Source organism: Cydia amplana, chromosome 11 (assembly GCF_948474715.1).
Source record: "Cydia amplana chromosome 11, ilCydAmpl1.1, whole genome shotgun sequence".
Lineage (NCBI taxonomy): Eukaryota > Metazoa > Arthropoda > Insecta > Lepidoptera > Tortricidae > Cydia > Cydia amplana.
This window is the reverse complement of record NC_086079.1, coordinates 677,678-693,134: the sequence shown is the minus strand read 5'-3', so window position 1 is coordinate 693,134 and position 15,457 is coordinate 677,678. Positions and strand designations below refer to the sequence as shown.

Here is a 15,457-nt window from a genome sequence, read left to right as displayed (position 1 = left end):
AATTATTCATATTTACTTGTAGAAAAAGGGTTAGTTACAGGTCTTAAAGTTAGGTTAATAATTGACCCACCTTGATCCGCTATCTCAAGATAGCATGCAAATGATTTATTTTAAAAGGTAGGCCTTGTAGTCTACCACTCTAGTCACAGCGCAACAAACAGCGTAGTTGTTTGTCTGTTTGCGATAGTTGCAGCTCGTAAACGGGCACTTTAATCACGACGTTACGAGCCCCGATACTCGTTAACCGGTTTATGGGGCACAGCGCACAGCGGGGGCACTGAGGAAACGCTACAATAGGAATGCCACTTTCAATCTACATTTCGTTTATATTTTCGAAGTAGAGTTTACAATACGTTTGGGAAAACATTGTAGTGATGTAAAGAATAATTTATTTTGTAATCTAGGTTTATAGAAAAAAGTAAAATAACGAAACGAATGTTACTGCGAAATCACGAATTTTGAGATTTTTGTCAAGCAGTCAATGTAATTAATAACACAGTAAAGTTGTCCTTAAAATACAGTTAACCTTAATAAAAACAAACATAATTGAGAGTATCTAGGGGACGTTGTTCGGTGCTTTTATGAAAATTAAAATGAAAGGATTTCGGCACAACGTGGAATCGTGGGATTTCGATGATAAAAATGTATTATTAAAAAATTACAAATTGCACGCGTGCTAAGTAAGTACGTGTGAGGAAACTTAAATTGAATATTGAGTTATGCCGTTCAAGGTTGATTATGATGAATTAAAATTTGTGTTCTATGCTAAGCCCCTGAGCCAATAATAAATTACGTAGCGTTAGTTCCAGTGACTTATCTGTATTTACTTCTGTGCGCGCAGTGTTCTTCAATTTGTGTTCAGACTGACAGTTGTTCTTCGCAATAAGTGCCGCTTTCCAAGTTAATGTACTTTAGCAAATTGAGAAAACGTGATACTAAGGCTTCACACGATATATTGTGGGTGAAAGTTACGTGTAACAAGACTTTGGTTGAGTAAGGTTTGATAAAGGTTGTGAATCCCTGGATGTGGAGGTATCGAAACATGTATGGAAATTTTGGGAGGTTTTTTCTCCTATTAGGATCGAAAGAACTTGTGATTCTGAGTAGAAATTACATGAAAATGTCCACATAAAATTAAATGAAATTTGAAAAAAAAAAAAATTGTGTACATTCAAAAATATTTTATAATGCGACATAAAATAGAAGAAATTAAATAAAATGGAACTAAAAAAAATCATATTAAATTGTTACCAATGTTTAAGCATTATACGTCAAAAATGTGACAGTTACGTAGGAAGTGGCGCCCTCGTTTATTTTCTACAATTTCTTGTTGGACTATAAGTCACATTCATTTGAAACTTTTGTCTTAAAATAACTTCCTGCCTCCAATCATTACACGAGTAAGACATTTATCACCATATCTTAATATAAATTACCTACTCGTGTTTGCTTTTACTTGTGACGTACACGTGCCTCGAAATGATTTCTAAATCCTGACCACGTGAATATTTAACGCCCGAGACGTTGACGACACCTGCCGCTGCAAATTGCTTTGTGCCTAAATTAGTTTCTGTAGACTGCCCGGGAAAACCTTTAAATATGTATTATCTTGATTTGACGTTGACTGATCAATCAATTCAATATCGTGTGTTGATTTCGCACAAACCTACATTTATAATAAATTGCGACATATATTTTTAAATTAGTATTTATATATATTCCTAATTTAATATTAAAAATACTGTCTTAAAATTTCAGGTTGCGTACCCCTGGGAGTATCGAAAAACTACCTTATAAACAGCGACAGGCATCGTCAACTTTTCTACTCGTTTAAATATTCACGCCGTTAGACAGTATTGGCCGTGAAACGCTTTGAAGTGTACCTGTCAGGGGTATACTACCGAACTACGTGTACCAATATAGGAGTAATTTGGGGCAGGGGTCGTCAAACTGTTTTCCCTGGTATTCAATATGCACTTGAGACTCGTGTATCCTATTTTTTTCAGTTGTTTGTAAGGATGCATTGTTATTATTATTGCGTTTACGTTTGTATATAGCCGGCAGTTCAACGCTACCTTCATGTAACTCACGAGGCCCTGGTACTCACTCCTTGCCAAATTCAGTTTTTAAACACCTTTTTTCTCGATTTTGGCCACACTAGTCTATAGAGACTAACAAACGATGTTAAGCGGTCATCGTAGTCTAATGGATATTGCTATTTCAAGGGTGTCACATGCGCCTCCACGCAGTCCTGGTGGTATGTTAAACCTTAAATGCATGATTTTTTGTATAATTTCCTAATAAATTGAAATGGGTAATGTTGTATAGATTGTGGGAAAAATAAAGAAAAAAATCCCCTCCTCGCAGTCCTGGTGCTATGTTAAACATGTAAATACCTGTGTTGTGTGGCCGCTCGCACACGAAGTAGTTGTGCTCCCTGCAGCCGCGGTCGTTCCACTTGAAGGTTGGCGCCAGGGGGGGTGGTCGAGGGGGGAGGGAGGGGCGAGCCTCCACGCAGTCCTGGCCGGAGGTTCCGTCGTCGTTGGGCTGGCCGCTGTGCTTGCGCCAGCCGGGAAACCAGTCTGAGGACAACAATTTGACATTAGTTGTGTAGTTTTAAGCTGTTCATAAATTTATATCATGTCATGACGCAACTGTAATGTTATAAAAATATTGTATAAATTAAAATAAAATAAATAAATCAATAAAAATAAATCAAATGAACGTAATAAATATATTATGATTATGATCGGTCACCGGGGACCGTAGGGCTGGCTCGTTCGACGGATCGGCATAGCCATCCAAAGGGGGAACGCAGCCAGCCTTATGGGAACCCTCCCACAGGGATCGGACCTGGGTGATCTAGCCCAATATATACATATTGGGCTAGGTCACCCACATTATGTTTTAATATTTTTTTAGGTATTAGTTTTAGTTTTGTAGGTAGATTTAATTTTAGGTTCGTTTTATTGTAAGTTTGTTATTAATTATGTTTATGGTTTTAATAAATTATAAATAAAATTAGAATCTAAAATACATTAAAATATTGGCTCTGTAACGTCTACAGTTTACAGTGTAAGCTTGCATCTTACAGTGTATGTAGAAATTGCCAACTGATCGTAAAAAAAATCTTAAACCGGAATCAACGAAATTTAACGAGTATAATGAACGAATAAATACCGCTTTTGTTTTTCAAAACGTGTTACACGCGTCGAGTTTCCGCGGGATCAATCGCTTAATCTTCGTTATTTAAAAATAAAAATACAATTTAAATCAAAATCGGGTACACGTTCCGCCCAGAGGACAGGAAAATCGCACCGATGAATAGGACACCGAAAAAAAGGTTGGCGTTTTCTGTAATTAAAAAGGTGACGTAGTGAATTGATAATTTATTTACAAAAGGTTCCGGGTGGACAACCATTGGTTTTAATTATAAAGTAAAATAGAATGCCTAAATATTTTGAGATAAGTTTTTGTTGTTTTGCAAAATTGGTAATAAACTACATATAAAATGTATTGACATTTTTTTAAAGACATGAGTTAATATTTAAGACTATGAGATCATTTGTTAAACAAATTTTTTCTACTCCCGTACTTTTATTTGTCATTTAAAGGGTCGTGCACACACCTTTAAACCCCTACCTTATAGTTGTCAAGACAAGTCCTTAGTCTATTCCCCAAAAAAGAATTTGTGCATACACGCAGTATCTTTTTGGCGATTTTACGATAAGTACTTCGTGTAATGACCACTTAAAAAATATTGAATGAAATACAGTGTTGCCAACCTTATTTTAAATGTCATCTCTGACAAATAAGTGAACCATAGACATGTTTTTTTTCAATTTCATTCATTCATTCATTCTTTCCCGCCCGTACCCTCCATTTTTGCTACTTCTTGAATTGAATTGTTACTCACGCCACTCGCCTTTTTTGACCTCTCTTAAACAACGGTTGCATAAAATACTATTTTAAAATGACGGATGTTGCTTTTTATCTTTCTAAAATCTAACTTGACATAACCTTCTTACTCGTTAATTTTTTATTTTTTCATTTATACCTGTCTTAATCAGGTATCGAAAAGTGCCCAGTCAACCTACGAGTACAGCAATTTAGCTACGGAGCTACGCGTTTCGTAGCGGTCGTAGCACGCTACGCGTGTTGCTACGCCGACATAAGAATGGATTTTTGACAGTTATAAAATGACCCTTATTTAAATGAAGCTAAGAGCTACACCGTTCAACTATTGGCCTCAGCTGTTTGTGTTATTTTTTAGGGTTCCGTACCCAAAGGGTAAAAAACGAGACCCTATTACTAAGACTTTGTTGTCCGTCCGTCCGTCCGTCCGTCTGCCACCAGGCTGTATCTCATGAACCGCGATAGCTAGACAGTTGAAATTTTCACAAATGATGTATCTCTATTGCCGTTTTAACAACAAATACTAAAAATAAAATAAAATAAAATAAATATTCAAGGGGGGCTCCCAGCATACAACAAACACGATGTTTTTGCTCTATTTTTTGTTGATGGTGCGGAACCGTCCGTGCGCGAGTCCGACTCGCACTTGGCCGGTTTTTTTATTTTTAAATTCCCTCCATTGAATGCCACGCTCGCGCCACGACTCGTAATATTTCCAGGTATAATAAACCTTTCTGAATTTGTGGTATTTTACTTTATTACTGCTTTACACGAAAGCTTCTGTTAGGAAATTTAATTAAAACATTGGATGCGGATTGGACCGGAAATGATTTTGCAGATAATTATTTTCACAATAACAACATTTACTACCTACTTTATTACATCCGACCGAGGCGGTAAATGTTTTATGCTTTATTCAAAAAATATAATTACTTCATTAGCAGTTGGCTCCAGAACATAAATATGTATACTTAGTACATTGTGCAACGTGGGGGGTAAGTGAAAAGTATTGTACGAGAGTCTGTATATATTCACGACAGCCGCAGGCTGGAGTAATTAAGACTCGTGTAACAATATTTTGTTTGATGTCATAATGTAAGTTTTACTTGTACAACACCCTTCACTAGTACGGATATGATGGTCGTTTTTGTCTACGTGACAGCGTGATAAAACGGTGTCCGTCACTTTCTTTCCCACGGTGTTAAACAGTGACAGTTATTTTATCACGTGGATAAAGATGGATAAAGCTATCCATAATAGGCTGGCAGGATTAGCCCCTCACCAAACTTTTTCGGCGTGAAAAGTCCAAGTGCGGGAAAGTTGCGGCTTGCGGGCTGGTTGTAAAAGAATTTGCGGGGATTGCGGCCGTGTTGCGGGCTCGCAAACTTACTTGTCTTAGCGAGTTTTTTGACGCGACATTTATGGGTAATCCTATTGCGGACGAGATAAGGTTAGCAATGACACGTCATTCCTATGTCACTTTCTAGTGTCAATAGTATTGTAATTTCATCACTAGTATAGCTATTTTATATAGTTATGCTTTGCAGAAAATAAATGAAAATTAGACATGTTTTCATAATTTGTAGGGTTCCGTATCACAAAAGGAACCCTTATAGGATCACTTTGTTGTCCGTCCGTCCGTCTGTCCCTCTGTCTGTCAAGACCCTTTATCTCGGGAAAGCGTAGAAGTATCGAGTTGCAAATTTAAACCATAATACTCAACTCAGGTCTATGGTCCCTTCCCTTGAATGTAGCTCTGAAAAAATGAACCTTCTAAGTTAACGCAAAAAAAGATACCGACGTTTATGCCGCGTAAAACGTATATTTCGATACTTGAGAGTGTCCACCAGAGTGGGAATCAAAATTCATAAGGTACTTCCAGACCTTCAAGTTGACTTAGAACTTTGAAATTTGGCAAGTAATATCGACTTACATATAGAGAAAAATCTGAAAACTAAATTTGTTAAAAATAAAAAATAAATCGACCAAGCTGATACGGGGGTTTCGCTTTCGCTCGGTCAATAAAACTACAATATGTAAACTAAACGTAACACTTAACTAAACGTAAACTTTATCTCAAAGAAAATGTCTACATTGTGTAAGTAACAGTGACAGGAAGTTATTTGTAAAGCTTACATGATTGGGTAATTAACGGGCGAAGTGTCACAAAGTTTATGTTATTGTTTCGTAGAGTCATATCACGCACTTATGTTTGATGTGGTTGGTGTAATGTTGACGGGATTGTCGAGTGCTTGAGACAAATTATACGCAAAGATGTCAAGGGGGATATCCAGTTGAACTTCAAAATGGCGAATTAATTCTTGGGAATATGTTGCGAAGTCGGGACAATACTGGTATAATTAACCGCTTGGTAATTGGCCGCGCTCAGAATTGTTTGACATGATACTAAAGGCTTCGTCACACAGGCGCGTTTTACGGGCGGGACGTGAGCGGGGCGTGAGCGTTTTATATGTAAAAGTGACGCGCCCCGCTCACGCCCCGCCCGGAAAACGCGCCTGTGCGGCTCTTTCTGATACCGCACCGCTCGCCGTCGACAAGGTAAATCCTCACACTCAGAACAGTTGTGGGCAAACTTTCGCCAAAACATGAAGGAATTTCAGCAAAAAATGGACTTTTATTATATCGCTGGTCATATACAAATTTTTTCGAAGGACTGGCGGCGGGCCGGATATTATACTTTCGTGGGCCGCTTCTGGTCCGCGGGCCGTGCTTTGCCTACCACTGCCCTAGAGCCTGAATGGTGGCGCACTCTACTGATCCAGAGGAATTTCCTCCCGCGGACGGGTGGGATTATTCAGAAAAGAAATCTACAGGTTTTAAAAAAGTCGACAACACACCCCTTGAGTTGCAGGTGTCCATAGGCTACAGTGACCGCTTGCCATCAGGCAGGCCGTATGTTTGTAAGCCATCGACGCGGTAAAAATGATTACTTTCTATGTCACTAAAAGTTTTCGCATCAAAGCTTATTGCAGCAGAGTATTACCGCAATGTTCTGCCGCCAGAGTGCAGCACTAGCGCATTTCGTAAACCATAGAGTAACTTATACATACTGTACCTTAAAGTGTTTTTGGCAAATTTTCATAGACAATAAAATATGACATTGATATATCAAGGCAGTTTGTTTACAAAGGGTCTACCGGGAAACGCGAAATCGAAACTCAGGTATCTCCCTCTTTATCGCTCAAATAATTTATGCAAGAGTGATAGAGAGGTTATAGATAACAAAACTTCGACTCTCGTTTGCTGTAGACCCTTAGATTGTGACTGATTGTGGGAGTGGCACCCGCAACGCAGTTTCGCGTAATATTCCCTATTTCATTAATTTCTAATACTAACTTGGCGATCACAAATGAACATGTTGTCTCGTTAACGAGACATATGGCGGTCGCGAAGTTATTGTTACTACACAAGTTTGACTAATTGCACGCTTTGGTAATTACGGCGAAATAGGACAGCTTATGGTTGAGTTTATGTCTATGTTGTTGGTAATTGAAAGTTGTTAACGTATTTTTGAACCATCCTGTAATATAAATACTGTGTTACTGGACTTACTCGTTATCTTGAAAATAGTACTTATTTTGGTACTGACTTACGCTTAGAAGTCAATAGGTATTTACCTGTCATTTCAATACATTATTTGTCAAAATCGGCACATTGTGACACAAAGAGTATTGTTGAACAAGTTGAAATATACTTGAATAGCGGCTGTCAACAAAATAAGTTTTTTCCGTTCACTGTATACTTACACTCGTAACTTCAGTCAGTTCTTCAATATACAGTCGAGTTGTGTAATATAAGCCTAGATTACTATTTAAGGATTAGGCCTTTCTGCTTGACTAGGTAATTAGATTATAGATGGGCTTAAGTGCTTTGATACTATATATACCTATTACAGGTATCTAAGTGATCAAATACCTATCTAAGTTCATCTTAAAAGGGCACGGCGGTCATGGTCATGATATATATATATAAAGCCGCAATTTAAAGTTATAGCTGGTCAAGCAGATCTTGTCAGTAGAAAAAGGCGGCAAATTTGAAAAATGTAGGCGCGAAGGGATATCGTTCCATAGAAAATGTGATTTTCGCGCCTTATTTAACTGAGATTTGCTTGACCAGCTATAGTTACTTTAAATACACAACGTACTTATTTATAAGTTTGCAAAAAGATTATAAATTCACATAATTTCGTTTGGTTGAGGGTTGTAAATTTTTGTAAAATTAGCGAGAAATGAGTTCAAAGTATAGTCGAATTCATAAACATCTTAAAATCCAACTTTTCAAAAATATATTCGATAGATACGATATGGATGTCAGTGCCAAAAGTAAGTTTTTGTTTGAACAAAATCCATATCGTATCTAGCTGTAATATTTGACGTATCATAAAGTTCGAATCGGGCCGAAAAACGACGATAAGGCGTCTCAGTACCGTTTTTCTTTGTCTCTCTAATTACGCCTTCATTCGAGTAAAAGAGAAAGATCCCCGCAATTTGCGAATTTCGGTTTTCGCGGTAGCCCCTCAGGCCTCTGTCTATTCAGCCACCAAAAACGGTGTATCTCCGGTGTTACACCATAAATCGTCTGCAATAGACGCAAAGACCAATGAATGATATTTTTGGAACGATGTTTGTAAAAGATCTTTGTGAACTCGACTGTACCCAAAATAAACCATAAACATAAACTGTACACTGGCGTTTAAAAGTACATGGACATGTTTCAACCGTAATACGCTTGACATTTATCCATGCACTTTTGAACGCCACTGTACCTTTACACTTTCAGCTCAAACTAACTCAATGTATAGGCTCAACGCGCTTTGATAAGCTCAATAAGCTCAATTACCCCAAGCGAGCGACGCTTAAAGCAGTTAGCGTTGTCGCTAGTTTACAATTTATTGCCGATTTGCAGGCTGTATGAGAGATAAATGGAGGAAGTTTGGGAATCTCAGTATGCGCGAACAAAATGTACCTATACTTACCGTATAATACAGTATACTGTAATGGCAGCGCGTCGAATGTAGGTACAATTATAATAAAATATTGATTTATATTTTTTTATACTACGTCAGTGGTAAACAAGCATACGGCCCGCCTGGTGATAAGCAGTATCCGTAGCCTATATTCGTCAACTAACACTCCGCACCCTCGTTACGCCTCGTTGATTTATAAAATAGAGGAAAAAAAACAGATTTTTATTTTATTGTCTTTTTTTCATCAGAAATAGATACAATTTCAACTCAATTTTGATCTACTTGTCAATGACAACTGTCAATGATTACTGGATACAGGCAATACCAGTTGTTACAACTGCCTGCCTGCTTATAGAATAATAATAATAATTTGGTGAATAGATATGCGAAATTTCACCGTATGTTGCGTGTAATTAATGTATCGAGATGAAGTAATTAAGGCCTGATTCGTAACGGATTTGAAAAATTAAAAAATCTGTTTCTGTCAGCTTAGTGGTTTAATTGACAAAAATATATGATTTTATATTAAAAAAACAGTATAAAATTATCATCTCGTGACTATTATGGAAATTCTTTTTCTCCCACTCCTGCCGCAATTTTTGCCGAATGCCCTCCATCAGCCGTGCGACAGTGTCATTAGCCACTTTCCTGCTCGCTGCGTTCCACTTTCTCAGGAAGTCTTGCTGATTGCTGGCAGTCTTACCTGTCTTCCGAAAGATTCTTTTGACCAGAGCCCAATACCTTTCGATAGGGCGACACTGTGGAATATTTGGCGGATTCAGTGCTTTAGGCACGATCTGGACATCATGTCGTTTGAGAAAGTTTAGGGTATCCGTTGCATAGTGGGCTGTAGCTAGATCTGGCCAAAATAAGGCCGAGGAATCGTGTTTTTGAATGAATGGTATTAACCGTTTCTTCAAGCATTCATTGATGTAAATGTCTTTATTGATTGTGCCAGTTGTAACATATGCACTGCTGCGATCGCCGCATGGGCAAATTGCCTGCCAAACCAGATACTTGGAGCCAAACTTCTCCATTCTTACGGTAGTTTCCGAATCTGGAAGATTTTCTCCATCAGCTATAACATAAAACTGATTGCCAGGAAGTGTTGAAAAGTCCGCCTTCACATAGGTTTCGTCATCCAAAATCAAATGAAAATTGTCTGTACCCAGAAAATCGTACAGCTTTCGAGACCTGGTTTTGATTGTTAGTTTTTGCTTTTCCGATGTTTTCGGCACTTTTCGCTTCTTTTTAGACTTCATACCAGCCCGTTCCTTGGCACGTCTCACCATTGACTGATTGGTAGAGTTTTTTTTAGCTATATCCCGTTCAGGCATACTGCGGTTGTTGCGAATCGTCTTAATGATTTTCCTGTCTAGCCTAGGATCACGAGCACCACCATGTTCTACGGTTCGAGGCTTCTGAGCGGTAGACAAGGTCTCAAAGTATCGGTTTAGAACCGTATCAACGGTATTTCTTGGGATTTTTAATTGTTTTGCGATGAAGTGGTTCGGTCGCTGTGTATTTTCCATCCATTTGGCGACAATCTGATCACGGCGTTCACGTTGATTCATCTTTTTTTAGTTTTTTCAGCTCTTACGTAATGAAAAACGATGCCTACATAATTTGGAGACATTAGTAATGTCAATATTAAAAACAAAAGAGGGATATTTGTCTTTAGAGCTATGTGCCAGCATTTTGAATTTTTCAAATCCGTTACGAATCAGGCCTTAATATTCCAGCTTATTCTTGGTGTGTCATGTGCATGTTCGAAGATCGCTTCTATCGGTCGAACTCCGCAAGCAATCGGAATGTTCCTCTAGGACTTATCTCGTACCCTCGGGTTAGATTGGAAAGCACGTCTTGCGAACGGATAGACATGTGCCTTCGGGCGATAAGGCAGTACACATGGATAGACGGTGGTACGATTACAGAGCTAAAATTGTATCACAGTTACCTAAACGCTGACTTAGGAGTTTGTGTGGAAAAGCCGTCGTTCGCTATCTATTATTATTACTATTGGGAGCCCATAATGTCCCATTGCTGGGAAAAAGCCCCCCCCCCCCACTATTTCCAGTCTTCCCGATCTTGTGCAGTCTCTGGCCATTCCTTCGTCTCGCCATCGCAGACGTGGTGGACGCCGCTGGGTTGCCACTCTGTGGCGATCTTGGCCCACAGCTCACTCGGCATTCGGCAGACATGACCAGCCCAGTCCCACTTTAGCTTGGCCGCTTTCCGAGCTACGTCGACTACTTTTGTTCTGGAGCGCAGCGTGGTGTTCCGTATCATCTTACGGTGTTATTCGTAAACGTCTGCTAAGTTAATCAGCTGATGATCGTCGTTTGTCCCTCTCTATGGCATAACGACAGAATGGTACAGCCAATATAAATGACTAGTAAGTACTTCCATTCTCATAAACTCGGAACAAGTGTCCCAGCTGCGTCAAATTGCATGTTCGCCCGTATCCTGGCAATTTACGGCCAGCACGTGTTATGGGGCCCCAAGTCCCCTGTTCTAAAAAGCCGTAACTACATTTCTATACATAAGTAAGTTACGTTCACGCTAGCGTTTATGTCATTGCCAAACTGGTGGTAGCCACACTGTGGTCGTTTCTAAAGTGAGTAACACATGCCCTTAGGTTGGGTTTACTGCAGAGCCAACAGGAGCTAAGATTTAAATATTTTAGGTAAATATACCCATCTCGCTAACGGAAGCGGCTCCTAAAACTCGTGCGATAAGGACAAGGCGAAAAATCCTGCGTAAAAATATCAAAAATCGAGGTTTCGTACTCGACTGTTTCCGCCTCCAAAACTTAACCAATCGTAACCAAATTTGGAAATCTAAATGATTATGACATTATCTGTGTCGGACCGTTTTGCTTTTTTGACTAATTGATGACAGTTTTGAATAGCACGCCTCTCATTGCGGCATAGTCAATTAGGCCATTTTGGCCATTTTTGAAGGGCTCTAGCGCCTTAAAAAACAAAAATATCAAAAAAAGCAAAACGGTCCGACACAGATATTGACAATATTAATCTGTGTTGAAAAAATCATTGCTCTAGCTTCAAAACCCACGGAGGAAACAGTCGAGTACGTTTGTATGGAGAAATGACCACTCCTGTTGGCTCTTAACTGTGATTTATTGACACGTGATAAGACGGCGTAAAACAGAGATTCCCAAACTTTCTTTAAGTTTAATAAAATTATATTTGGCAAAGAAAGTGATTAAATTATTATCATCCAATCGAAAGAAATGTTTCAAAACTTCGGTTTACTTCTAACCTCTGGCAAAAGTAGACCCTGAGTTCAATTTATCCTCACTTGATCTAAACCAATTAACCTTTTTTATTTAATTAATTCATACTGTAGCGCAGCCCTTAGTTCCCACACAGACGTGTAGACACACCTTCATACACACGTCTGTGAACCCCTTAATCTTCATACACTCACCATTCATCACATTCACTCTAACCAATCACTCAATCACCTCGCGTGCGCCATATTGGCAGTCCGATTCCGTTTGCCCTTTCGAGATGCAACGCACGCGACCTTTTACGACATTTTCCGTGAGTGTTCCCTTCCCATAGTTATTTTGTGTAAATCACAGGACCCCTATTGACCATCCCTGGTTATACGTGGCGCCCAACGTTCGGATTGTGTTACGAAATAGCAATTAGACGGGAATTGCGTGCAAAATGCCACCGAAAAAAGACATGGCCGCCGCCGATTCAAACACGGGTGCGAAGCTGAAAAGCTCACCTTCCACTCCGACATTGGCGACATCGGAGCCGTCTTTTAATTTAACGATGCCACAAGAGTACCTAACTATTTTGTTGCAACAAATGCAACAATCGCACAACGAATTGTGTGAGAAGTTAGTGACGGCGACTCAAGCCACAACGCACCAACGCGACAGACACTTCGCCGGTTGCAAACTCAGCTTTAGCGGAGCTGAAGATTCGGTCGAAGACGCCTTAGAGGTTTTTGTCGATGGCATCCAAACATACAAAGATTGTGCTAAGATATCTGATGAAAATGCAGTACGCGGATTGTCATTTTTATTCACCGGACTCGCGGCAACATGGTGGAATGGCGTTCGTAAAAGCATAAAAACGTGGAACGAAGCCATTACCGACCTACAACATGCATTTGGCAAGCGAAAGGCTCCTTTCCTCATATTTCGAGAGATATTCCGCGAAGAACAAGGCGATGAAAAGACAGAGATTTTCATATGTAAAATTCGTGCATTGATAGCTCAGCTGCCATATTCGTTCGAAGAAAATATTCAAATTGACATTGTCTACGGTTTACTAAACCGACGGATACGGAAGCGAGTCCCCCGCGATGACGTCAAGTCGTTCAACGATTTATTTCGAAAAACTCGATCAGCCGAAGATTCACTGGCTGAAGTGAACGAGACGAACGGAACGACATCCGTGAACGCATCAAACGTCAACGCTGTCAATGGCCGAACTGTCAACCGAAATAATGGAAACGATCGGAACTCCGAAAATAAAACAAGTACCGCGTCTTCTGATAATAAACAATTAAAACAGAAAACCTTCACGCGACAAAGTGCTACTAATGAAAATAAAGTGTCGAACGATACGAACTCTACCGCGAAACCAAAATCAAGTCGTTTTTGTAATTATTGCAAGTTATTCGGACATAATAAAGATAATTGCAAATGGTTGCTCGCGAAACGTTCAGACACGACGGTTACTTCTACCGATAACAGTGACAATGCAAAAAGTGAAAAGTTTTCGTGTTATGGCTGTGGAACCCCTGGAGTGGTTCGCGCCAACTGCCCGCGATGTAAACAAGACCCCGGCGCTGCAGGGAGCAGCGGAGGCGTTGCATTCTGCGCATTCTCGACTGAAGAAGAAGCTACGACGACGGAGTCTACCACACCTGTCGATATATGCGCGCGCGAGACAAACACACACATTTACACACTTACACTAGATGAGTACCTTCTACTGGGACAACAAGCCGACAGACCGCGACCTATTCTTTCTATTACCGTCTGTGGACGCGAAGGTCGTGCAGTCGTCGACACAGGTGCGGAGAGGAGTGTTGCAGGTGAAAGTCTGTACAAATTAATGAAGAACTCCGGTAAGTCATTTACCCCTTCCACTTTGAATATTAAATATGCCAAAGGGCGTTCTGAAGTAGAAGATATACTCTCCATAAACATCACTATTGTGTTAAAAGGAAAACCTATACCTATGAATTTTATAATCTTCCCCGAAGCTACCGGTAATCAAACCTTGTTAGGCATGGACTTCATATTCAGATCAGGATTAAAGACTGATTTTGACAACCATACCTGGAGCTTTAGAGGTGAACCTGACATTCAGTATGAACTACAATACGAACATGACCCTGTAGCCATAGCTGCATGCAAACCTACTGAGGCATCTCAGAAACTTCGTGATAATGAAGGTATCACACTCAATAATGAACAACGGGACAAGTTGTCCTCACTCCTTGACCGTCACCGGGATACTTTCAATCTAGGGGGAGAGCCAACCACATATGCTGTCCATCATATTGAGTTGATCAATAAAAATATACAACCTATCTCTGTACCACCTTACAGATTACCAGAGCCTAAGAAGGAAGCCCTGCAAGTGGAACTCGAGAAAATGCTGAAAGATGATGTCATCGAAGAGTGCGAGTCTCCATGGTCTGCTCCTGTGGTACTAGTACCGAAGAAAGACAATACTATAAGAGTTTGCATTGACTACAGAAAACTGAATGCAGTAACCAAACCCGATCGATACCCGCTGCCAAGAGTGGATGACATATTGCATGGAACTGGCAAGTTTAAATACATATCTGCCTTAGACCTTCGTGCTGGATATTGGCAGGTACCAGTCGCAATGGAAGATCGTGATAAAACCTCACCACTAGGAATGTACCGCTTTAAGCGAATGCCTATGGGACTACGAAACTCTGGATCTACATTCCAAAGATTAATGGATAGATTTCGTTCCAACCTTTCCAATGTAACATTACTGGCTTATCTTGATGATGTCCTGATCCTCTCAGATAGTTTTGAGAAGCACCTCCAAGACATGGAAGCTGTATTTCAGAGACTCAAACTTTTCAAGCTGCGAGTGAACAGAGAAAAGAGCACTTTTGCCTGCGAATCAGTGAAGTACCTCGGACACATCCTGTCAGCCGATGGAATCCAACCTGACATCGAGAAGACTAAGGCCATCAGTGAGATGAAGGAACCACTCAATGACAAACATCTGAAGACCTTCATCCAGACTTGCTCCTGGTTCCGGAAATTCATTCCCGATTTTGCGAAGATAGCAAGACCACTGACAATGTTACTTAAAAAGAACCAGAACTGGATCTGGGGAGAAGATCAAGTCAAGGCATTCAAAGAGTTGAAGAAACGCCTCACATCCGCGCCAATCCTACGGCAAGTTGACTATACCTTACCTTTTACACTTAGAGTTGACGCGAGTGGATACGCTTTGGGAGCTGTTCTGCTTCAAGGTCAAGGCTATGACGAGCGACCTGTAGAATACGCGAGCAGAC

At 40.0% G+C, this 15,457-nt stretch overlaps 1 protein-coding gene across 1 annotated transcript in view; it reads right to left on the bottom strand.

Moving 5' to 3' along the window:
* LOC134652291 (uncharacterized) overlaps nucleotides 1-15,457 on the bottom strand; it is a 306,378-nt gene that overhangs the window by 99,054 nt on the left and 191,867 nt on the right. The window contains exon 7 of the mRNA XM_063507464.1: nucleotides 2,397-2,582. Coding sequence (XP_063363534.1) covers nucleotides 2,397-2,582 — 186 coding nt within the window. The remainder of the gene's footprint in view (nucleotides 1-2,396; nucleotides 2,583-15,457) is intronic.